Here is a 27,073-nt window from a genome sequence, read left to right on the forward strand (position 1 = left end):
TCATCTCAAGGCCATTTGTGGAAACACCCTATTAATTTTGCTTGAAAAAAAAAAGCAACATAGTTACAAAAGTGATGTTTATTTAGTCAGATAACAGGAATTATACCATCTGACTGTTTGTATCTAAACCCTCAAAGGGTTCTGCAAGAACTGACCAAGGAATGGTAACAGCTAGTGCTGATCCTAACTCCTTATGCTACATTTCTCTTTGCATTGAGCTTTCCAGTGCACGAGCTTTTCAGCTCTCCAGGGAGTCCTAGTACCCCCAGTCTGAAGTAATGAAGGACTGACTGTAGGGTCACTTCTATCCTAAAAAACATAATTCAGACCCCAAAACCAAAATATGAAGGGCAAATGTTTGCTCTTTATTCACTTTATGAATACTGCATATATAGTATATAAAACCACCCCAAATGCTTGTAATACCGGTCCCTAATTCTTAGCTCCCTGCTGGAGAATACCAGGGTTTTTTTGTTGTTGTTTTTATAAAGAATCTGGCAATATAGTAGCCCATGTTGCAGATCTTCCTTGCCTCCAAAATAAAGACGCCTAGATAAAAAGTCTCAGCTTACCCCTCACTTAAAAAGGCAAGTGAAGGAAATGCCTTTTCTTAACATTTAGTGCTCAGTTCCACAACCTGAGACCACATCAATGAGGCTCGCCATCAGAGATGTAATGGCAAATACAACTGACTAGCTGCTGTGAAAATGAGAAAACTATTTACTTTGTACAATGAACAAAGCCAAAGTTGTTCTACCAGTTGCAAAGGCAATGAAGCATTTGCAGTTTGAATTTATATCCACAGAATCCTTTTATTTTGGGAACTTTCTGCATGTGTTACAAAACAAGAGGAGTTGCCACACTTTTCAAATCTAGTCCTTATTTAGTAGTCATGGAACCATGAATTCAGAAAATCTGGGGTTTATGCTGCTGCTAAAAGGCAAAAAAGCTCTGTGGGTTCTGCCTATGAACACGGGTTTTTTTTTCAGTTTTCTAGTGTATACCTACACCCTCTTGCTTTACAGCTATGCTGCTTTTGAGGCAGTTTCTTAACTGCATGACTTAAAGTATCTAGCATTCATTTTAATTGTTTATTTTAATATCATAGTCTAGCTTCATCCTTATTTAGTGTGATGGCTTTTAAAAATATTAATTTATGAAAATGTAATAATAATGAAAAATGTAATTTTAAAAATTTACATAAGTATTACATTAATACTGCTTTCCATCCTATGAACTAAGATTTCTTTATCCACAGTAGGAGCTTTTGGTGCTACGGTACAGCTGCTGGCATGAATTTAGTTACTGTTTGTTGCACCACCTTCTTGAGACCCACTGAAGTGGCAGTTCAGAGAACACCGTTCAATACATGACTCTTAAAAGTAACTTACCTGAAGAGGTTATTCTTCTATACTGATTACATTACTTTGCTGTGCTGTAAAAAGAAACTAGTAAAAAATAGAACTGCAGAGTAAGACAGGTATTACTGACAAACAAGGAGGTGTAAGTATATAGGCACCAGTGATCTTGGCCAGTTGAGACAGGCAAGCTGATGATACATGAGCTACCTCATTTGGATGTGCTGCTGAGAAAATTGTGAAATTTACTTACACTGGGCTATTGTGAAACATTACTTATGGGATCAGGAAAAAATATACAATCAGGATGGGATATTCAGATTACTGAAAAGCAAGTTTGACATTTAGAGTATTCAAACTCCATTTGCTTCCACATTCTTAGCAATCTGGAAAAAATTCTACTATGAAAAAAGAGTGCAACTAGGTTAGTTCAGCTGATAGTACAGAAACCCTGGAATTAAACTGCAATGCTGCAGAGATTGTTAGCAATAATTCAAACTGGTATTTTCAAATTAAAGGATGAAGTGGATATAACTTTGCTTCATTCATTTCATAGTATTTTTTCTATAATCTCAATGCTAGTCTACCTGATAGTGCAGTATTTTATTATGACTTTTGCATCCAGAAATTACATACATTTTAAAGAAATGTAAAACAAAAGACACAACTACAATCACTCAGAAAGTTGTTTGTTTTAAGGTACAGGGTTCCAATTTCACTAAAGGAAGGACTACTTTAATTCCATGTGTACTGAGACCTTGTCTCCAACTACACTTAACAAATACACCCTAATAAATTTAAAGAACCAAACATCAGTAGAAGCTAATCTTACAATAGAGACCAGTTCTCTATTACTGAAATTTGCATTTTCCTAATTTGTTAAAAAAAAAAAAAAAGGTCCACATACAAAGTAAAATGGTAAAAGTAAGTCTAAGCTGAGCAAACATTGTCCTTTTTATTCAGTTCCAGTTGTAGTGGTCTCTTGGAGGTAAATCATAATGTGTTCTCTCTTCCTCTTCAGGTCCATAATCTAATGGCAGACCATAATTGTAATCAACTGTTAGAACCGGTAATCTTTTGCTTTTTTCCATCTCTCTGGTAGTTTCACCTTGAAAAGGTTTTCGTTCATAGTCTATTGAACTATCTTCTTGGTGTACAGATGAAGATGGATGCATTGTTCGTGAAGAATATGGTGCAAATCTGTTTCTTCCTCTATTAAATTCATCTGAGGGATGCATTCTCCTATTGTCTTCAGGACAATTTGGTCGATTACTGTAAGAAGAACAAATATGAACAGTGAAACCCTTAGAAATAAAACAGTTGATTTATTGTTGGTGGTCACTGTTAGAAATTAAACTTGTGTAACCTTGAAAGAAAATTCAGACCCTCATTCTTGTTTTTACGCCCTAAAATTAAAATCCTCTCTACTGGATGTTGTAAACTTGTTTATATTAATTTTTTAATTCTAGTGATTAAAATTACAGCTCTTTATAGTAAGTAATTCTACTAGAAGATGTTTTTTTCCAAGTGCTGTTTCTAATTAAAATTCTATGTTTACCGGGGGTTTCTTTACCTAGAGGCCATTTTTGCTCCTAAGCCCATGTTTTCATTTCTGTGAATAATATGTAATAGTAGCTCTCTAGTACATAGTCTGAACAGGCAATAATACACTTCAGATTTATAGCTCCAAATATTTTAATTATTAATTCTTCTGCAATAGAAGAATCACTCTCCTACAAAATATATATGGAAGGTTCTAAAAATGCATATGCGATATATATACTTTTTGGTTTGGATTCTCTTTACTCTTAAGTACCTTCCTTACTTTGTAAAATAAAGTGGTGTATAAAGCCAATTCAGAACAATCTTTGTAATTTTAAAATCTTCTCCCTCACTGAGCCATAGATTAATTTAGACTGGAAAGAATCTCTAGAAGTACCTAGGGCCACCTGCTCAAAGTAGGTCTAATTAGATGAGTTTGTGCAGGGGCCATGTCCAGGTGAGTTCTGGGTATCTCAAAGGATGGGGATGTCACAGCTGCTCTGGGCAATCTGTTTCAGTGGCTGACCATCCCTCACAGTAAAACTCATTAGCTTGTTGTAGACAATTAAGCATTAAATACAGCATCCATATTTTGCTTTTTTGCTTACTAACAATAGCTTTTCATATTTTGTAGTACATTAGCTTGAACTGTGCTTGTCATGTCAATGACTTATGTCAGGGATTCTCAAACCATTTCATAATCACACTCACTATAGATGGACCACAAATTAGCCACATTATTTGCTCAGTGTTCAGATTCAATGGTTTAAACTGCATTTAAGCAAAAATATTAACATCAATTTTTACACTGTGCAGTTAATTTGTATTTTTTAGCTGGGAAACTGGGGGAGTAACAGTATAAACCTAAGTCAGAAAACAATATATGAAATCTGATATTTACCTATAACTTCTGTTAAAGTCATCATTATCAGACCCATAATCTCTGTGAAGTGAAGGAGATGAGGAGAAATTATGTTCTGGTACATTTTCATGGGAAGAAAAGGATTGACTTCTGCAAATAACCGAAAGAATCGCATGTTAAGAAGAGTACCAATGATTGTAAGCTTTTGAAAAATATGCATTTATCAAATGAAATAAAAACATTTTTACTTTTAATTAAAATGTACTTACAATTTTAATAAAAACTGTCTTAATTGTATTAATTTAACACCTCAAAATGGTATCCTTCATTGTAATGAAATCCTGTTTCAGCTGTACAATGGAAGAAATTAAATGGAACTTTACTAGCCCAACAAATATCTGAAATACGTTCTGAAATATTAAAAATCTTTTGAAATACTATGTCAGAATCCAACAGGTTTACTAATAAGTGATATTTGTGTTTTGGAGAATATGATGCAAGTTCAGAAGCACAGGGATTTCTAACAAAGTATTAATTTGTGGAATAAACAAATGCAAGTCAAACTTCCGTGTAGTATTACTGTTTATCTCCATTTGGCCGAGGGCATAAATAAAATTTCATATCCTCTTCTGCCTTGAGGATTGCTTTTTAAATGTAATTTTCTATACAAAACAAAGTGGAACAAAGAGTTTTGCTTCAAGCTGACTCTAAAATGGTAAAGGAAAAACATAAGCTTTAAAGAAGCACAACCTTCTAATTTAGGAAACATTGGCTTTCAAAGCTGCAACACTCCAGCTTGCATCAAATCATTCCGTAAGTCAAAATAAAACCAGTTAATTAACCGATCACTTATATGTGATTTTAAAAGGATGATTCATTGATTTCACATTAATTTATTTAAAAAAATAATTAATTTGAAATTTAATTTAAAGATACTGAGGTTTACAGTTCTATTCTCTACTTCTGGTCTTACAGCTCAAGGATGCTTTACCTGTCTGAACACCATTCACGTGGCAAGTCATCGTGCCCTGGATGATCATGAAAAGGTCTTGGCCTTTGCCCATGCCCTTTACTAACATAATCAAAATCTTTTAACTGAGTCTGTTCCTGTAAGTCATCATAAGGCTGATGGTCATGAAAAGGTCTGCGCCTCTGTCCAGGACCCATATTATCATAATCTTTTAGTTGCATCTCTGTTTGTAAGTCATTACGAGGCTGGTGATCATTGAAAGGTCTCAACCTCTGCCCACGACCCCTATTAACAAATTCAAAATCTTCCAATTGCATCTGTGGCTGTAAGTCATTGTGTGACTGATAGTCATGGAAAGATCTTAGTCTTTGGCCAGGACCTTTGTTGACACAATCTAAGTCTTTCAACTGCATCTGAGTCTGGAATTCATCATGAGATTGGTGGTCATGGAAAGGTCTTCGTCTCTGGCCACGGCCCCTGCTACCAAAATCAAAATCTTTTGACTGCCTGTCTTCCTGCAAATCATTATGAGATGAATGGTCAGGAAAAGATCTCTGCCTTTGTCCACGGCCTCTGTTAAATTCAGTGTCCCTCGATTGTCTCTCTGCCTGTAAATCATCATGAAACTGGTGTCCACGAAAAGGTCTCAACCTTTGTCCAGGTCCCTTGTTACTGAAGTCTAGGTCCTTCAGCTGCATGTCTTCTTGATAATCATCATAAAACTGGTGATCAGGAAAGGGTCTTCGCCTCTGTCCTGGTCCCCTATTGTAGTCCCAATTTCTCATCTGCATTGGTGCTCTTAAATCGTCCTGAGTCTGATGGTCATGAAATGGTCTTCGTCTTTGTCCAGGTCCCTTACTGATGAAATCAAAATCTCTCAACTGTATCTGTCCTTGCAAATCATTGTGAGAGTGGTCATCATAAATTCTTAATCTTTTCCCAGACCTGTAAAGAAGTTTTTATCTTAAATAGAACATCATACTCATAAGTGCTACAAGTCATTAATGAAAACAAGTTTTTTTAACCAAGAATTGATATGAAAGATGTTGCATATATATATATAGGTATCAAAGCTACCAAGAATCCAAACTGTAAGACTATAAAACTTTCAATGTCATAGTAGAAGCTGTGGCAAACATTCAATTGTAATTCTCTAGCGCTTGTTAAACGGGCAAAACCAGTGATTCCAAATTAATTAAAAATAATTACAGATTACTTTAGAATAATAAAGAAGGACAGGCAAAGTAAAACTCTAAACTTTTCCAAGTCAACTGATTACTTACGGACTTCTAATAGCACACATTCCCTTTCCTTGCCTTATCTTTTCACTGTTTCTTCAAATTCTGTAAATATATTTTGCATGAGTAGGCTATATTAGTAAAATTTTTTTAAAATTGGAGTATCTATAGTATTTTCAACAAGAAACAATTATCTTTCCCCCGTGTGGTTTTTTTGGCTTTTAATTCCATGTTTCAGCATATTACCCCTGAAAATCTTCATTTGGGAACCGTTCTACAGGTCCTTCCATTGCATGTGGTGGGGGAATAATATCTTCATCTGAATCCCATACATCCATTCCAAGGTTACTAAGAAGAATAAAAACATCTCACATAAGCTTTCTTTTTTAAAACATACTATTGAAAGAGAAAAAAACCCACATAAAATTTTTTAGTTCAGAATGATAGAAATTTGTGTATGTTAAGTTAAATTTACAGACATTTGTAACTTAGCAAATGTAATCTTGTAAATTTATTTGGGGAAGGGCTGCAGGGAAAGCAAAGAGAATACCTAAACTTCATAAGCTTGGAACAACATCCTAAATGATGTGAGATAAGCACCATACCTATTAAAAATATTTGACAGGGGACTAACTTCATCACGCACAGACTACAAAACAACGATAGCAGTAAAACACAAAGGGCATTAAATTAAACTAAAAAGATGAAAATCAGTCAGGTATTAATTTTAAATCAATTTACTGCTACAAGATATCATTGGCACAAATAACTTAGGAAGTTGTAAAGGTTAGCTATTCTTAGGTGAGTATGATAAGCATTAAATTCTTACACACCAGGGATACAACTACTATGAACAGAGGAGTTGAGAGCAATCTTCCACTTCCCCATACTTTTTCATTCCCAAAACTGTTCTACCATTTTTAAAAAAATATCTGGTTCTACCATGCCAACAACAGCAGGCAGATCATAGAGCTTATAAAGCTTATGTTTGCAGCAGCTTCTTTCAGCTTAAAATGAGAGAAAACAGACTCAATACACTTGTCACAGTATGATAAAATCACACCAATGTTCAATAGTATTTGTCAGATTAAAAAAACTTTTGAACAATATAAATTCAAAAGAAGACAGAAGTACACTGCATTTCATGTTATTTGTATCAGAAGTCTTAAAATATATATGTAGTTGCATATTAAACATTTAAGAGTGGGTTAATTTTGGCTTATGACTAGAAGTGCACTTTTAAAAATACCAGCAGACATACTGGAAAATCTTAAGCATACAACTAAAAGCTTTGTTTACCTTCTCATTGGTTGTGTTCTGAGATCTGTGAGATATACAAGACCATCCATGCGATGACCTCTAGCATCACCAAAAGCTAAAGAAAAAAAAGATACAAGTCTAATGAAATGTGCTCAAACTGAGCCACAAAAATGTGAAAGGCAAGTTTCTGTTCACCATGAGATGCTGAATTTGAAACAATTCTAACTTGATATTAAATACTTCAGCAAGCTGGCATCATTGCAGCATTCTTTTTTAAACAACTGAAACTCCTAGCAGTAGCAACCTATGACTGAAAATCCATCAAAGCAAAAGGAAAAAAAAAAAGATTTTAAGCAGCTGAAGCATACTCCTACTATGCTGTCAATTTTCTAATGCTCAAGTCTTGCCTGGAATAGAATGAAGCCAAATAAAATCTTCTATGGAAGCCAGCGCATGAAAGAACTCTAAAATACTAAAATAGAATTGTAGTATTTGTGAATACAATTGTAGTAATTGTGAATTACAGCCCAACATGTGCCTTAGTTCAAACTGTATACATACCTTGGATTGCTGCCTCTGGATCCCAGCCTTCAACGTCTATAAGATATCTAAAGAAAAATATGATTATATTATTGTCCCAAAGGGATGACAAATTAATATAAAGACATCTAAAGAAAAATATGATTATATTATTGTCCCAAAGGGATGACAAATTGATATAAAGACACTCTCTTTTGAGAACAACGATTTCTGTTTTTTATACAACTCTTACCTACATATAAGGTAGCCAGTTCTATTAATTCCATTAGTACAGTGAACGCCAATGAGTTTCTCTATCAAAAAGAAAAACACAGTCTTTAATAGTTCAGAAAGTGAAATTACTAAAAAATAAGTGCAAGACAAGAAAAAAAAAAGCTGTACTTTTCTAGCAAAGTAATGATAAATAATGTTTGCTATTTACAAAATTGTACTGTCATGCCTGTAAAAGAACAGACACATACAGACTTTGTCCTTTTCATGCTGGATCTCTAGCAGCAGTTAGCTCACTACTTCCAAACCTGTGAAGACTGAGATTAACTCTGCAGAATGTAGGAAAAAAGAAAGAGGAGTGATGACAGGGAAAGCGGCTGGCCTCAGCCACAACTGCAGTAACAGGACAAAAAGAATAAAATATGGTTTTGAAAGCAAATCTAAACAAGCAAATGTAAAATTGAGGAACTTGCAGATTCTCGTAAAACTTATAAAAAGGAGAAAATACACATAATGCACCTATTGTCTAGGAGTATGAAATACATGGAGAAAAGAAGCACCAGTAATCTCTAAAGGAATCATGTCTTTTTTGGAAAGGTTATACTAATCAGCTAAAGGCTAAAAAGCAGAATAACTTACTATTACTAGGGTGTTTCAAATGAAGTATTTCCAACAGAAATAGGGAAACACTAATATGGTCATGCAAGGCACTGATAAAACCTCATCCAGGCTATCCCATACAATTCTACTTACCCATATTCAGTGAAAAAAAAAAAAAAATCAAATTGAAGTATGTACAGAAAGGGCTACTATGATGGTCAGAAAAGAAGTTTTTGAGAAGGGACCTAGGAAGCTTTTTTTATTTAGTCTGTAAAACCAAATCTGAGATACTGAATATAACAACAGGGATGGAGAACAACCGTACTTAAGGGCAAAGTTGGCATAAGAATAAATGTATATTAAGTGATTGAGAGTTTTAGGCTAGATTTTAAAAGAGAAACTTTAATCATCAGAAGAACAAAGTTGTGGCAGAGACAAATTACTGACAGACAGTCTTTGAAATGGGACTTTGAATAATTTCTGAATGAGATAAAATACAACTTTGTCACAGAACAGGACAGTTGCATTGCCATATAAGTTTATTACAAGTTGGTGTCCTAACAATTCAGACACTAAAAAACCCCCAACTTTTCAAAAATTATTTCTAAGAAGAATCCTGAGAAATTTTAGGAGTAATCTAAAACAGAGGGCGAGTTATAATGAGTAAGTTAACATAAAAATTAAAGTTCTCCCAACTCTGAAGTTACATAAGCCCTGCCAAAATGGTCTTACTAGCTGAAAGTGCAGGTCTTCATCCAGTAACAAATTAGGAATTGATTCTCTCAATTCTGAGAATCAGAAATAATTAGATTAAAACACAGACTATATTCTTTGTCACACCAAAAATCACTAGATCAAAACCAGAAGAAAACTAATAATCTCCAAATAATTTCCCTAAGCCAAAACAGAGCAAAGGAAGAATTTACACACTAAATTCCCAGGCAAGGACAAAGGCTTCTTCTTATACCTTTTAATTTTCCCAGCACTTCTAATTCAGGCTCTCATACCTGAGATTTAGGCCAGAGCTCTTTCACAAAACAGAGCTGACCATCCACAGCAAAACCATGGTTATGCTCTACAGCAAAAACTGTAGGCACTTGTGCAGTTAATATCTCTACTTTCTCACAGAAAATGCCAAAGTAACCACAGCAAGTAGCATGAAAAAGCTTGAAAGAATGGTCCTCCAATATTGGATAGACAAACAGTTAAAGACAAACCGACCACCAAGAATCACTAGCAAAAAAAGTGAGAAGGCAAAAGCTGCAAACAGGCTGTGGCAAAATACACGCAAATTTATTTCCACAAAAAGTGCCTTATACCATCTCAGCAAGAACTGTACTATTGCATAAACACTAAAACACACTGTTGAAACATTGACACTGTGTCTGTAAAATGATTTTTAAGAATTGCTAGGATGTGAGGGCAATAATGGACTTGTAAATCAAAAAACTGCCACACCACACTAAACGGACTTAAGCTGCTCACATGTATCAGTGCCTAGTGCCATCAGAGAAATGCTGTGCTATTTAGAACATCCATAAAGGGCTGGCAGCTACAATACTAAGCTGATGGTAGACAATTTGGGTCAGACATATGAAAGCCTTGTTGCAGTTACTTTGACACATAACGCAAATACAATATTATTAGGAAGGGCATTTAAGTTACTATTCATTTTTTAAAAAGAGATGTTTTGAATATGACAAGATATGTATTGATTCACATAACGTATCTTATTATGATAATAATAAAGTGGAAAGTGCTATGGAAAGTCTGAGATCCCTGGTGTCATAAATATCTATTGAAATTAACAAATGATACAGTTAGCGCTGAAATAAAATTTTTCAATTTTTACAGCATAAGATGCTGATATTTACCATTTCCCGCATTTTCCCACAGGAATTTTCTGACCCATTTTTTGAACTGCAGGATAGTAGCATTATCAGGGACTTCAAGTCCAACAGTATACAGTTTCTTATACTGCACGCTTTTAGGTAAATCCTAGCAACAAGAAGAAAGACAAAAATGGTAAAAATTATTGAAGTCTTGCATCAATGAAAAATCTTAAGCAGTATCTAACATAATGCCAATGTAAAACAGTAGTTCAAATCTTTGAGTTGAAACTGAAAACAATCTTGACACAATTCTATAGAGATACACTCTCAGAAACTACCATTTACATTTCTACTTTAAAGACCTGATCTCAAAGAAATTTCAACTTATCCCTGCTAATAAGGAAGGACATTAACTAGAGAGCAGATTCTTGTAATTCCATTCTAACCCATTTTACAATTATTAGCAATATTTGTCCCTCCCACCCACAATCATATATGAACTCATAAATTCACCCCGCTAAAGCTTACACAGCCCATGTAAATTCAAAGATTAGCATTCAGTTATAACATTGCTATTTATTCTCCTTTTCAACAGGAGGCTGATTAATCACAATTGTTTGGACCATGCTGGTAAAAATTTTGAAATTGATGAAGTAGTTTAAAAATGTGCACTTTCTTAGTGGATTCCACTGAAGATCAGTAAAAAAAGACCCTAGGAATAAATGAGAACATCTTCAGGACACAGGCTGTAAGTCTTCTGCATCTTTTCTGCAGAGTCTGGCACTGAAGTCGTTACCCATTACTCTGAGTTACCACAATACAAATAAGCCACAAATACAACCAGCTGGGAGAAGGAGTTACTTCCTCTGTGATAAAACATTTAGTTTCTATCAGAGACACAAAATAAGTCTAAGTGGCTCACTTGTCTATCCCAATTCAAGGTAAGCAAATGTGTAAATACTGTAAAACAAAGGTTGCAGTAACTATTTTATTTTGTTATTATGCTTATATTACCTTAACTTCATAGTATCGTGTGGTATATGTTAAATCAATAATTAATCCAAGCTCCACATTTAGGGCTTTCATTGCAGCAATCAGGTCTTTTGGTGTAAATTTCTGGGTTGGGGTAAGCCTCTGGTTAATTGCCTACAATGAAAATGGGAAAGAAAGATCTTCTTTTTAAGTTCTAACAACAAGGCATTTGTAATATTCAGCTGTTTTAATTAGGACTAGGAAACATCAGTATTCAAAAAGGGAATGTTTACAGTATCAGAACCATATCCATTTATTATATTGATAAAAGGAACCAAATAAAAAGAAAGCAAGAATTTGTTGTGTATTCCTATTCAGATGAAAATGCAAGAAAGTGTGAGAATTTCCACTTGTACAATGTTAACAAACATTATTAAAATAAGCACTAATTTGACAGACATGAAAGTCCTGCAAAATGCAGCATGTATATACTGATTTTTAAGTAACTAAACACCAGCAAAAAGCAAGCCACCCCAATCCACTTTCCCCCAAACATAGTTCATCCTGCACAGTAATAAAAAAATTAACAGTGCATTTCACATAAAACATTAAAAATTGTGATACAAGAGTTAATTTCTTCTTAAAGGTTTTAACTTTCTCCTCACAAATGTTGTGCAGACATTTATATCCCTGCTTCATCTCTTGGCAGAGTGGACTTGCATGTCATTTAGCACTGGGAAATATTAAATGAGACTAAAATATGGCGACTAAAAAAGCTGCATGTTGGTGGGTAGTGAATAATTGATTTCATTTGACAGAAACAGTGGGAAAAATGTTTACTCACCCTTTTGTAGCTGTGTTTTTTAAAATGTGTTCTTCACTCTAGGTATGAAAATGCCTCATATACAAGACTGGATTTTCCCTGAACAGTGTGCTTGTCCACTGTGAAAGCCTTTTGACACAGTCTCAGCCACAACCAGTAAAGACAGCGGCAAAAGATGCAGCAGCCTCAACCACCTCTCAGTTCCTTTGTCAACAAGAATTCAGACTGGACTCAGAACTAATGGAGAGAAAGGCAGCCACAGACCACATACCTCTTGGAACCACAGATGCTATAGGGTAACTAACCATCCCTTCTTTTGACTGTATGGATTATAATCTAAGATGCTAGCAAGCACTCATCTTGTGTCTGGAAACAGAGACAGGAAACCAAACTGAAGAATAAACAGCAGCACAGTCCTAGCAAAGCTGGTATGTGATTAGGAAGCATGAGCTCAAAAGAGTCAGGTAGAAAGCATACAGAAATATTCAGCCCTGTGTATTTTAGATACTGGTGCACTGCTGAAAAAAACACTGGAGGTTGTTGAGGTTCAAACAAAATCAACACGAGTCAGTTATCTCACTGCTATTCAGCAGTAACTTTTAGTAAAATCCGAAACTGAACTTACTAACTTTGATGTGACAACGGTGAATTTGCAAAAGTTCTATGGTAGAATGTTAAAGAATTTTTCCTTTTACTATGTGAAGTCACACAAACTTTACAAAAATAAGGTATCTCTAAGCATATAGCTTGACTGAGTGAACAGTTAAATGTGTTATGGAAGACTATGTTTTGAAAGACTATTTGGAATTTTCTGAAAAACTCCTGCTGAGTATTCAGTAGTTTAGGTGTTTAATTGGGCTTTGAGAATGTGAGAAATCTATGTCAATTCTAAAACCCTTCTAATGGCACGGGCAAGAACTTGCCGAGTCCTTACTATACTACAGTGTTACTGTTAGCATTACAATGGAAAGGAAGGACAGAAAATCCTTTCAGGTAAACCCATGATTAAGAAAGCCTTTACTAGCAGCACATCTTCTGCTAAAACAATAAGCCGTGAGTCTTGAAACACTGAAAATACATCTTCTCCCTTGGGGTGAAATCACCAATCATCAATTTCCTAATAGGTAGCAAAGAAGGAAACTGCTGCATATTTAAGAGGTCTATTGCACCAATTTAATAACAGGACTTCTGACAGACTATGACCAATCAGGTCTTCAGCATTTCTGGACAGATCTACCGACCTCCACCATCTTTCCAAAGACATCACAGTTCAGCCAGTTATGCATTTTATGTGTATTCTGCCACAAACTTCATGAGCTTCAAGCACACATTCTCTGGCAGACTTGTCATTTCTCTATCTTGCATAGTTGACACTGAACAAACTGAAGGGACAGAAATGTTACAGATTTTGCTTTCTTGAGTACCAGACTTCATATCTAGCCAAGTTCAAAGACAGCTTCACAGAACAGGGATCTATGCCCCAGTGAGATCACTAGGACTGGAAGTGAACAACACACTTACATAAAGTGCCTAATTGTGATATATTGCTATAAATGTTCTCTAAGAATGCCTGCCCTTTTTATAATCTCGGGGGGGGCTCCTTCCAGAGTATCACAGGAGCTACAGGGAAAGAGTAAATTTAGCAACGAAGTATCTTCTTCTGAAATCTGGAGTGACAGGGACTGAAAATACACGCACTGAACAAATCCTGCCTAGAATAGCGTATCTATGCAAAAAATTGGTGCTGGATCAAGTGGAATTACAGAAGCTGATGCAAAAAATCCTCTCTGAAATACCCCAATAGCAAAGAAGCTAATTATAAATCTACTGAATTTTATATTTACTGCTAGATCTGTCCACTGGTGGTCTTGGTAGAAAGACACATGACTATTGTACCATCCATCAGTACCATGGAGAACATGACCAATGTCAAGTAAGAGATCCTTGGTGTCAAAGGAACCAAACCATCACAGCAAATCTGTAAAAGCAGCTGCAGGAAGCAAACCCTGGAAGTGTTCCACTTCAGTCATTGCTGATAAAAGTGAACTGAATGGTGACTGAAAGCATAATGGGCACTAGTATACCCAAAAGAACCAAATTTTTTGTATATGAATACTAGAGTGCAATCTGTAAACAACAGCTTAGATGGAATATTTACTCTTAACTGCTACAGTTATGTCCAGCCACTGAACTTTAAAAGAGCTTAGAAACTTTTACTTCCCATGTATCTGAAGCAAAGACTTGTGAGAGTTAATTTATACAGCCTTTGTGTTAATCTATACAGAAGGGCAAATTTGCCTATTTGCCCTAATTTGCTCTGTGCCTCAATCCACCAAAGAACTGAACAGTCTGAAAAAGACAGCCTCCACATTTATTGTCACAAAGAATTAAAAGATTTCAGTGTATTTAATAGATTAAAAAGGCACACCATGTTAGTAAGAATCTAAAGGAAGTACTAACACATTAATAAAAGAAATCTATGAAGACTTCTTTTTTAAACATACTGCATTCCTCCAGATCACTGAAGCTTTTTGCTTATGAAATTGGTAATGTGAATCTATAATTTCAAAAGTACTGCAGTGGCTGGTATCATTTAACGAGTGCTTGATTTTTGTAAAATTGTATTTTGGCTTACGTTGCCTAGATTGCTATTCATATCATAACCCCTTCCATACGATTTTCTTACAACAGTCATGAAAAGCCAAATGAATTTGGCCACTTAATAGTGATCAAATGAATTGCGCTGACTGATTAGAGATTTTATGATTTTTAAAAGAAAAATAAAAAGAGTAACACCAAATAAAAACTTTAAAAGAAAGAGAAAAACCATAGCATATTATGTACAAAAGCCACTACTAGATGACTGGAAGAGCTAAATCTGAATAAATTATTTTTTTCATAGAACTTTCCTGAAGTTTGCATGAATATTCATGCTATTCTTTGTTACTTTTGCACTGTATCTAACAGAGCTAATCTGTAGTTACTTTTTATACATACCCCTTTTAAAGGTACTTTGAATGCAATAAATCTAGTTCCTGGTATAGGCTGTCCAACTGGTGTCAAACTCCGCCATCTGTAATGAAACAAATATTTATTTTTAAATATTTTCAAATTACATGATTCAACAGAAGACACCTGCAGCCTCACATAAAACTTTAAAAAAAAAAAAAAGTATTTCCTCTCAGGATTAAAACTTTGGTAATACAAGCACATAAAAATTATGCTCCTTTGAAATTATAATAACAGTTATTTCAAAATATGTGAAGTATCTTTCAAATATCTGGCAAATCTGGCGCCATATTTCACATACCTTGCATGTAACAATTATTTCAAACTTCTCCAAGCAGAAATATACGATAGTTACCTTTTTTCCTATGATGGGCCATGCAGCTACTAGCATAATATATTAAGATTTAGATTTCCAAACAGCAGGATCCAATAGTTACTAAAATTCCTTCACCACATAAGCAAGCATTTGTAACTGATGTGCATGAGTTTGAAAAAATGACCAATTAAATCCTGATATACAAGTAAAATCTTTTTAAAAATCCATCTTCTATGAGTAACCTGCCTGTTTCACCAAGAAACTAAGATCTTTTTAGAATAACTATAAAAATTTGTTATTATATACTTGAATAAAATTAATAGATCAGCATTATTTTGGGACAAAAGAAACAGGGAGTTGCCTAAAAGATGCTGGAAGAATATCAACAGAATATTGCTACAGCACTGATCAGGGCAGAAGCTTATTTAGCACACTACACAGCTTAAATAAAGACACTTTTATTGTTTGTAAGTCTGAAGTCAGGACCCATAATAAAATGAATCTTTATTCTCCATGGAGCACCACCACAAAGAAAATACTTCTTAGAGGTAATGTGCACGACTGTTGTTATCATACAGTAGAATTATGTCCCCAAATCTGCAATTATTCCATGATGTGGTTTCAAGGTATCATCAGGACATTTGAAAACAGTCTTTTTTCTTCCTTCTTCAACTTCCAAAAAATCTCTCCCCTCAAAATCACAGGATAGCATTTACAAACAAGTAGCACCAATACAAAGCAAAGCAGATAGGTAAGGTTCAACAGGTAAAAAAGTATTGTCATATTATAGTTGGTGGAAATTTTTCAACGTGGTTGAAACAAATAGCCTTAAAAAAGTTATCATATGCTCACATCAATCATTTAATTGACAATGAAATGCAAAGTTTACTTTCATTAAAAATACAAAGCTTCTAGATTTTGCAAATGTATTTACTTTGTAATATGCTTTTTTTTCAAAGAAACACTCTTGACTGCACTTCCTCTTGGTACTTTGAAAAATACCGAGAATATCACACCAAAACTTTGCAAAAATCACCTACTAACATGAAGATTTGTTACAACACTCAAAATACTAGTAATTCCAAAACCACAAAGAACTGGTATTCACAAATTCTACATTGTACTGAAAAAACCTCTTGATGCATCACATTTCAGAGATTTCATTTTTTTTTTTAAAGTATGAAAAGCTTTATCTGAAGAGGAAAACAAGTTAATCAGCAGATCAATTTTACCTTCAAAGAGGTAACTTCCTAAATTTAGGACTTTTATGTCTTCTCCTCATACGAGGACAAATTACCTCTACAACCTCAGAAGATGCAGCTGGATGACTTGAAATCTACATAGCCTTTTTGCATTTTCAGCTAATACCTCCGCTATTAAAATACAAAACATTTTCATAAGATTCTTTAACACTGGTGTCCATTCGCTCACAATTTTCTGAATTAATATTTAAGTTAATGTCTCCCTTTAAGGGGAGCATCCAACAGCTTCTAGATTGCTGATTTCCATAAAACCACGTCATTTATGAAATAAATGGAATATTCCATTTAAAAATATTCTAACCACTGAGTATTTTACTTTTTTCACAATTCCCATATGGGACCATAACAATCTAGATGTTGGCTGGTAAAACTCTCAATGAAATATCCATAATTACCCTTGTCATAGTATATAAATAATAACATTACCATTCATAGATGCTTGAAAGTAACAAAGGAAACACAGCATGGTGACTGAAACATAATTGATAACTAAAAAATCATGTAACAATCTACTACATCAATGCTTTAGCACTAACTTTATCTTTTTCGTCTTCATCATGAGCTAAAGAAGAGATTGAGGCTCACAATGTAGACATACAGATGCTTAGTTTAATGGATAAATGAAATAACAAAGGGGTAACAGTAGCTCATCATTAGGAAGGCTGCTGCAAACAGCTGTCACATACAAGACATACAAAGTGAGAATGTGTAAGGGCAAGCTAGATATTAAATCACCGAGAGGTGTTTGCAGTAAAACCTTTTACTAAATTCAAAATTATTGCAGGAACTTTGTACCTCATAATTGCAACGAGGGAAGAAACAGTCTCCTACTTCATATATTCCCTCAGCTTAGGATAGTTGCATGCAGGGGAAAAAAAAAGAGCACGTTCTCAATCACCAGAGTTTGAAAAGCATTGCTCAAAAAATTACATATTGTGTATTATAGAAGAAAAGTGTTCTAACTTTAGAAGTCTTCCTAAGTGAATTTTCAAGCTTGTAAACTTTGGAGTCTGGTAGTTGTACACTAGTTGTAAAATATGAAAACAAAAATCTGAGACTACATTCCATTTATAGTTTAAGATGGATAAATTGTATATGAAGCAATAAAGATCACAGTGTAAATGGACTGAAAATACTACTGAAGCTAACAAACCCCACACCTTAATGAAATATCTTAGTTGCAAGAAGTGCTCAGTTAAAAAACAATTAAACAAAATCTACAGACAAACTGTGAAATCCACCCTGTGCATAGTTTAATTTTATCGCATTCACTTCATTTTAGAAAGGCACTAAATGCTGTGAATCTTATTTAGATGTATATTTAATTGAACTACTGTTAAAATGAATGACAAAGTCAGGTTTAATAACAGCTCCTGCCTCTTGCTAATTTTAGTAACTCTGGAAATTACATGTCTTTATTTAAAACAAGGAAATACTCTTCCTGCTTTTGCTCTTAGACTTCCAAATAGAAAATGGGCTGTACCTAGAGATATAGAAACTAGTGCAGCAAATGCAGTCATAGAGATAAAACAAACAAGAACACAGTATTTTTAATTTCAATCTAGTTCAATTACTCTTGGATGTTACCTCCACCAATAAAATGTACAGAATATTTTACAAAAGCAGGATTTAATCTGACAGCCAGCCATATTCACATATACATGTTTAGAAACATTCTGAAGGAAGGCAGAAGTAAAAAATCCCAACCACGAAAGACCAATTACCTTACATAGTAAGACAATTTAAAAAATGTGATAAATTAGAAATTAACCTGCTTTCTCTTGGAAAACTATGAGTGGAAATCTACCATGATTATCATAAATACAAGCAATTAGGAGCCAATAAGAAATTATCAAAAAAAGGCTTAAAAATCTTATTTTCTTTAATTAGCAATGTAAAAAAGGCTTTGTAAAAATTCTGAACTTTTTTCAGATTAAGGGATTGACAGAACAATGCATCAGGATTATACAGTTTGTTGTCAGACATTAATAAACTTGGGGGTTTATTCTCCTGTATTTAAAGCCATTTAAATCCTCCCAGAAAAAAAATCTGCAAAACCAGCAAGAAACTCAAAAGCTGCTGACAGCTCTATGGTAGAAAATGAGCAGAAGGCACTCTTCATCAAAAAATATAAAGGGTATGTGTTCCATGTTATCTTTAAAATGGTATTTAAAAAGGAAATTTCAGCATACTGCTGCAGAACTAAAAATTATCTCAAATTAAAAACAGCAGACTGAAATTAAGCAAAGATTGGCTAAGGAAATAAATTCAAATTTGTTCTGTTGTCAACAAAGGAATATGGTTGGGAATTATAGGTGATGGGGACTAAAGAAAGTAAAATTCTTACAGGAGAAGTCTAGATAAAGGCAGAAATGACCAAAGACAAGTGAGCTGCAGGTGGTCACATAAACAGGAGTTACAGGAGCAAAGACATAGATAAGCATTTTAACAAGCATGAATGAGAATTGTGAAACATGATTTGTGTCCTGCTTGAATGTAAGTGGAAGGAAGAAAGCCAGGAGTCAAAGGTGTTATCACAAGACTTGGCACCATCATCATTCCTGTATCAATGACTAAATGGTAATAGAGGCTTGAGTGAAAACAAGCTGGACATGAAGTAGCTGAAAAGATGGCAGGAAGAACATCCTGAAAGAGGCAGTGGTATCTTACTGAGACACAGACATGAAATTTATTTCTACGCCTAGAAATAAATCTAGGCATTTGCATCACAGAGGTGATAGCTCTGGCCATGGAACTGATGGCATTCACATTAGAGAGATGTTGTGGTAAGAATCTAAAATGCAATCATGTAAATTCAGAGAAACACTGCAGCTTCCCAACACACATAATAGTCAGAAGACGACATATCCAGGAAGAAACTGAAGTCTGAGAACTCGTGTGCAAAACACAACGGTTGTCAAATTTCAGACAATCTAGGTCAGCATACCTTAAAGCAAACTATCATCTTAAAATCTGTGATATTTCTGGTTCTTTCACAAAAACCTTCAGAATTTCAAGAACTGTGTAAAAAGAACTGCAAATCAAACTCTTAAGTTTGCATCAAAATAGATATGATAGGCTTTTATGGGCCCAATATAGTAATTAAAATTTTTCTGAACTCTAAACTATCCAAAGCCACAAACTCCCAGAATTTGCATGTTCAAAAAGAAAAGTAATTAAGAGAGAACAGCACTTAAACAAGAAGTGACATATTGCGCACACGTGATACATTTTCAATTACAGCTTTATTTTTCTATGTTTTCAAACAGGTAAACAATCCGTGGACTACATGCAGATCAAGACCTGAAAGTCAACAAAACATGTAAATTAACCAATTATTTAACTGTTTAGCTTTCACAGTTCTCACTTCCCATCATGTTTTGTCTTCATCACTCCCCAACTACCATCAATTATCTTGAAACACAGGCAGAATTTTGCCTGCCATTCTAAACAAAAGAATCACGTCTTGGTTGAGAAAAAGTGTTAAAATCAAACTAAAAAAAATCATCCTACTTTCCTTCTGAAATTTCTGTGATGCTTGAATGGCTTCCAGTTAAATAAATAAATACAATTATTACTGATACTACAGACTCTAGTTAGCTAATCTGTTAGAGGTTTTTAAGTCTAGTTTACATGACAATACATTACCCTGCTCATCCATTTTAATTTAAATAAAAAGCAAGCATATTTTATTGTCTTTGTCTTTAAACTAAAAATTTCAGAGATATTTAATAAAACAACAGAAGAGAAACTAGCTTCATGCACCTTAGTAAAAGTTTACAAGATATGTGATCTAGATTAACCCAAGAATCTAACAGCAATATGCTTTGTAACAGCAGCAACCAGTGAAATGGCCTCTCTTCAAGGACAAAAGAAAAAAAACAAACAGCAAGAAAAACTTAGAAAAACACTTTTAAAAAACAATCAGCTCCAAGACCACTCAACTGTGGATCATCAACAGGGCCTGCATTGCAGTCTCCAGCTTCAAGTGGGATAACAGAAGACATTATAGAAATGCCCATGATGAAGACAAGCTTACAGCAAATTTGAGTAAGGCAAAATTTAGTATTCATTCTGCAGCCTCTTTAGTTAAGCTCAAAGGCACGTTGAATGCCAAAATAATAATCCAAGCAAAGAACATTATAACAGCTATATTTTGCATAAATCTTGCTATTAAAAACCAAAAAATAAATGTGATAGTGAAGTTGTTTATATAAGTTTTTGAACATACAAAACTACATATCAATGAACTGCAAAACACAGCACAGATTGTAACTATCAGTCATATATGTAATTATTCAACACAATTTTGAAATCTAGTTAAGAAAACTTTATTCAGTTGATATGAGCATAATTTGTGGTTGTTTTAAGTAAATCTTACTATGAATCAGTTCTAAAACTTTGAAAATTATACTGGAAATTATAACTGCTATATCCCCTTAAGAGAAATGTTAAACTAAAATATGATAGAACTGTGTTCCACACCTGGCTCTACTGGAAGTTTTAACTGAAGCAGATAAAATATGCAGCTGTATGTAATTAATTCATACTCAATCATTTAAACAGATGGATACCTTACTACTTATTTTCCTCTGTGATATTTTTAAAGAAAAATAGTTTGTTTCATGTACATTTTTAATGGCAAGCTAGACAAGAAAGCTACTGTATAATTCATAGGTACAATATGATGGAACTACTGAATTAGAAATTATTTGAAAGTTTCATGTCTTTAGTTTGTCAGATCTCAGTGACAGAGTTATATAAAAAAATAGAGCACAGCAAACTGTCAACAGATACAAGTTGTTTATGGCAAACAGTTAGAACTTGTTGGTGTTTCTGAAGCCTAAATCCCCTTTAGATTGCCTATGAAACTGATGCTTACAATAGTATATGCTAAAAAAAACCCCACAACAACTCTATACTGTAATACCTCTACAGAGTAATTATGGTATTTTATACCTTAAATATAAAAGTAAGCAAGCTCTCTTATCTTACATTTTCACAGGTGTAACATTAAGTTCAGCAATAATGTGTTCCAGTATTCTAGAGTAAAAGAATTAGTATGGAACTCAAGTAATCAATTCAGAATGATTTTCATCTAATAGTTAAAAATCAGTGTTAGTAAAACACTGTAAATAGGTATACATTACTCAAAAGCTACAGTGGGTAGAGAAGTAAGTTCAGCGAGCAATATCTGAAGCTATGCTTAACAATTCAAGGCTTTCAACAGTTTTGGAGCCCCTCATGAGCATCAATTATTATGAAGCAGTTACACATTCAGAACTTCTGGAAAAGTGAATTCCAAAACACTCAAAAAGGGTAATTATTCTAACTGTAGAGAAACTCAAGTCTGAAGTTCTGTCAGCTGTAGCAAGATCACTTAGAAAATACTACTTGGAACCTCTTCTCCTTTTTTGGCTACTGATTCTGCATGATATAGACACAGCTTTATTTTCTGAGTGGCTTCCATACCTCTAAAGACATCAGATTCAATACTATCCTGCTGAAGCAAAGATAGCTGTAAAAAGACCATGACATGCTGTCAAGACGGAACACATACTGAACAGGTCAAAAGTGGAAGGGAGGGAATATAGCTCTTAATCATCTGTTACTAAATAAGACTTCTCACTTTGCTTTTCTTCAACCCCTGTAAGTGGGACACAAATAAGTCATAGCTTGTAAAAAATAGTGTGGATGTAAAGCATGGGAAAGAAGTTTCCTTACTATGTCAGTATACGTAATCGCATAGCTTTGTACTTGTGGTGTATTTTAACACTAGATGTGGGCCTTCAACTCTTATAGCAATGTTATCATTACTCAGGTATTATAAGAAGTAATTTCTCTCCATCCCACATTTTTAAATGCAAATGTTCTACGCCTGATGGTATGAAGCACTTTTACTTTACAACTAAACTCTCACCTTATGGTAACCCTTCTCTCCCATCCACCCTTGAACATGCACAACCAGTTATGCCATAGTCTTTAACATTCCTGCCTAAATGAAAATGCTGATGCTTTTAAGTATGCATGGACACAATTCAGTTAAACAAATATGTTTATCGTGCATAGGCAGAAATAATTCAGCTTTGTCCTTATAATAAAAAGATCCCACTCCTGGTATTTTTTTTTTATACCATTTAAGGGAAACATGCAAGAAGGTGACATTCTGAAGGTGCTTTTCAGAACAGAATCTAAGTTTATGAAATTATACCCATAGTAGGATTTTGGATGCTGAATCACAAACATGTATAAATCTGTAAAAACATCATAGTATTTTATGACTGTTATGTAACTTGAACTCCTTTTACTGGCTGGTTCTCCACTAAAACATCATAGTATACAACTACTAAAGGACAATACTATTTCAGACACTGTGAAGAACCAGAACTTGACTCTGTGGTGGAAATGGCAGTGGAAGGGGTCACCTGAATCCCCCTTTTATACTGATGTCTCACTTTGTTACAGCATCACTTCTCCAGCACTACTTTCTAGGATTGAGACTGCAATGGATACTGTAAACCTTAGCTCTGCTCCAAGACATTAGTGGGAAAAGGGAGAAATGCTTTCACTATGAAGGAATACAGGAAGTCTTATTACTTTCAGTCCACCTCCTCCTCTCACTGCTGGAGAAGATGGTGCAAATAGCATCAGATCAAACATTCTGGGCTAGGGCTGAGTGACAGGGACACAAGAACATGAGTGGGCCAAGAAGAATAAGGTACAAGTCCAGCAGTGCAGAGCCAGTGGCAACACTGGCAATTTATACCACTTTAATATTACTTTAGGTGCTGAGTACACTCAAAGTGTTGATATCTAGCAAAGTTGTGCAGTGCTATAGCACAACCCTCACATAAAGGCAACTTTAATTACGCTGCAGACACAGTATTGTAAAAGGTGATAGTAATTAGCTGATGAGGTAAAAAAAAATTCTTGTTTCTTGTTTAGTTGCACTATTCCTAGCTACTTATAACTTAATCGAAACCTCAAATTTATTGTATTGCTTTAATTAGCATAATGGAATTTGGATTAAAAGTGTTAAGAACTCTATAAAGAATTGAAGCAGTAACAGAAAGACAATCTTAGAAATGTCTGTATGTAGTGTGACTTTCTTTTGTTTGTATACCAGTGTTTCTCTTGCAGTATCACTAAAAACAGAACAGTTACTGTTAGATTTATTGCTATTACAATACTGTGATATGATTGAGGTTGTACTTCCATAGTACGCTACCATCTGGACCGGTCCTTACACTACAGTGTACTACAATCTCACTTCTGCCAACAACTATTTCTGCAGCCAGTAAATTGCACATGCAGGATCACCTAGGTTAAAATTAGTTTTCCTTAAGTCCTCTTCCAGGGTTCACTGCTATTTTTTCCTGGTGTACTAAACTAATTCACAGCGAAGAATTACAACAGGCTGTGCTAACACAAGGATTATGTCAATATACTGCTGCATGAGATTGGGACACTGACAGTTCCTTAAACTCCTTGACTGTCAAACCCCTAATACTGTGGGCCCAATTTGTTAATAGCATCAAAAAGTAAGTATGTGAAGCTGAAAGCACTTCAGTTTCTAAACTTTGTCAGATCATAACACTAACTTTATATCCAATTACTCCACAGTAGATGTTTCTCTCCTTGAAAGATACACAGGTATTAGTTTCCAATCATATAAGCCAAAAGTACAGTCCACTGCTTCTTCCATACTTAAGAGAAGAAATGCACGTAACCTGAAAGCTGCTCCAGTTCAAATGCAAGGGGGAAAAAGAACAGAGAAATGAGCACCCAGTTCTCAAAGTTTTAGTAATAATTTCCAAGCATGGAGAAAACACGGAGGGCGGTCATTCCTTCAAGCTTTCTGCATTACTGCTTGCAAACCTAACACACTTTAGCTCAATTTTGTACAACTTTTAACTGAAACGTCATAGAAACTTTCAGAGAAAGACATGCTTAAACAGCTTTTCTTAAATTTTATTCTGATTTTAACCCCTGAGTTTGTCAGCTATGAAAAAAACTTCAACATTTCTTGAAGTTATTGTTAAAATTTTGTTCACATTTTGTTTCTATTTATTGATTTTAGGCCAATATATTTTGCAGGGAATCATGCTTTTTGTATTTTATTGTTCCTCCTAAGAATGTTCTTAATAAACTTACTTAACACTTCCTGTGAGACCAGGATAATGTCAACCTTTCCTCAAATAATGTACAAAGTGTAAGTTATTGTCCCATTACAGCGTGCCTTTATATCTCAGCACACCCCCCTAACCAATAAGTTTATACTGATGTCAGCAGTAACACGTGGGTTAAACTTCTAAACTTGGACTTCCTTTTTTTTTTTTTCCTCCAGTACAGCTGGAGAATAGAACTGTGTCTGTTTTAAGGTCCCCACGTGCACTCCCAATCAAGTCATTGGAAAGCCTGTATAGTGCATCTGGTTTTCTTTATTATTATTTTTGCAGATAAAAAATTTTTGTTGTCCTGTTGTTAAAAACAAAAATGCAGGATGTTTCTGGACCTGAATCCATGAAAATACTCCTTGATCACATGCATGCAACCACCTGCTCCCATCTTATTAGCTCTTCTTCCACTCCTGGTAGCAAACATCTGAGCAGTCAGAAGGATGGACTACTCTCCCATTTCCCCAGTAAGTATACACCTGGGGATAAGAAGGTTAGGAAGAAGGGACTGTGTTTGGCTGACGAAGGAGAAGTGTTCACAGACAGGTTGGAGCATTATACTCACCTGGGGGATGAAGGGCTGGGTTGTTCCTGTCTTGGAGAAGATACCTACCTTACCTGGCTGTAGGTGGTGAAGATGCTTGTGGCAAAGAAAGCGCCTGGGGCAGTCAGCGCCCCTTCTCTGTGGGCAGGACTGTGCCCGCTCCTGCCTCTTGCTTAGTGTGAGGGATACTTACCCATCGGGGATAGTATTCTTCTTTACCATGCTGAAAGCAGGAGCAGGCAGAGCAGGAGACAGCGGTGAAAGTGGGCACTGCAGCAAAGGAGAGAGAACCGCGCAGTTAACACGGTGCTAATCTCTTTCTCCATCAGCGGGCCTTTTCACAGGGCTGACTCTCAAAATAAACCAAGCAGTGGCTGGGGCTTGAAGCCATCCTGAACAAGTTCTGCAGCTTGCAAGCTAGCCTATTTTCTCCAGTGCTACAGTACAAGAGGGAAAGACAACTCACCTCTCCTCTCCAGGAGATCAAAAGAAACAGAGAGGAGAGGCAGCACGTTTCTCTCTAACTCTAGCAGCAGCGCTGCAGGGATGAAGGTCTTCCTGGCAGCCCCTTCCGTCCCTCTCCTGTGGCTCGGAGCAGTCTGTTCTGCCCTGGTGCTCCCACAGCTAGAACTCTGGTCTCAACGAGAAGACACTCCAGGCAGCTGCAAGAGGCGATGCCGGCACCTCAGCAAGGGAAGGACCATCACCTGCCCCACTCTAACCTGGACGGGTCCGATCCCGCTAGATCCTGGGCACCGTCAGCGCCCGCCGATCTCAGTGGGACCAGGGCAGGGAGGAGTGGGGCGAGGGGAGCTCCCCCCCTCCGCGGGGGGCCCATGTCCGCCGCTCCAGAGAAGACGCTTGAAGCTGACGTGAGGCTCCCTCCTCAAAGCCGCATGTCCCCGCGAACGCAGGCAGCCGCGGGCACGACCGGCCCCGAGGCCGGCTCGGAGCGCTCTCTTAGCGGGCGGCGGCTGAGCTCGGGGGAGGAAAAAAGAAAAAAAAGAGACCGGGGCGGAGGGGGGGGAGCGGGGGGGAGCAGGGAAGGTCGCGGCCCGACTGCGGGGGGCCGGGCAGTCGGCTGTCGGAGGAGGGGGTGGGGTGGGCTGTGCGGAGAAGGGCGCGGGCTGCAGCAGGAGTCGGTAACAGGGAAGGGCCCGGGCGCCGGCAGGGCGGGGAAGACCGGGGCTGCGGGCGGCCCGTACCCTGACAGGATTTCCCTTGCAGAGGAAGGTTGTTGCGAGACAGAACGTTCCCGAAAGGGTCTCAACTGCGCCTGCGCGGCCGCCGGCCAGCTTGCTAGGACGGGGGGAAATGCGCCTGCTCCTCCGGAGCCGGGCCGGGGGGCGCCGAGAGCGCGTGCGCGGCGGCCGGTGAACCGGGGGAGTCACTGCTAAGGGCGCGACGAGCTGCCGGCCAATAGGATGGGGGGGGGGGGGGGTGCCTGTGCGCGTGCGCGGCAAGCCCGTGGGTGAAGGGGCAAGCCTCGGGGCGCATGTGTGCCTGGCAGGGCGTAGGGAGGGGTTGGGGCGCATGCGCAGCGGCTGGTGGCGCGAAG

The 27,073-nt window shown here is 36.3% G+C and overlaps 1 protein-coding gene across 5 annotated transcripts; it reads right to left on the reverse strand.

Moving 5' to 3' along the window:
• Positions 1-1,889: 1,889 nt before the first annotated feature.
• On the reverse strand, positions 1,890-26,994 carry LOC104321125 (uncharacterized). Of its 5 annotated transcripts, XM_069796674.1 has the most exons (13): positions 26,721-26,834; positions 25,982-26,177; positions 25,709-25,785; positions 15,205-15,280; positions 11,427-11,558; positions 10,455-10,578; positions 8,003-8,063; positions 7,792-7,838; positions 7,270-7,345; positions 6,217-6,318; positions 4,754-5,677; positions 3,802-3,912; positions 1,890-2,630 (listed from the first exon to the last, which is right to left on the reverse strand). In XM_069796674.1, the coding sequence occupies exons 3-13, from the start codon at positions 25,735-25,737 to the stop codon at positions 2,318-2,320; spliced, it is 1,995 nt and encodes a 664-aa protein (XP_069652775.1). In that variant the 5' UTR covers positions 25,738-25,785; positions 25,982-26,177; positions 26,721-26,834; the 3' UTR covers positions 1,890-2,317. The 5 variants fall into 5 exon arrangements, with proteins under 5 accessions (XP_069652775.1, XP_069652776.1, XP_009921983.1 ...); XM_069796675.1 differs by lacking the exon at positions 25,982-26,177 and having other exon boundaries at positions 26,721-26,994; XM_009923681.2 differs by lacking the exon at positions 26,721-26,834 and having other exon boundaries at positions 3,802-3,843; positions 25,982-26,714.
• Positions 26,995-27,073: the final 79 nt, after the last annotated feature.

The sequence above is a fragment of the Haliaeetus albicilla genome, chromosome 11, assembly GCF_947461875.1.
Source record: "Haliaeetus albicilla chromosome 11, bHalAlb1.1, whole genome shotgun sequence".
In the NCBI taxonomy this organism is placed as follows: domain Eukaryota; kingdom Metazoa; phylum Chordata; class Aves; order Accipitriformes; family Accipitridae; genus Haliaeetus; species Haliaeetus albicilla.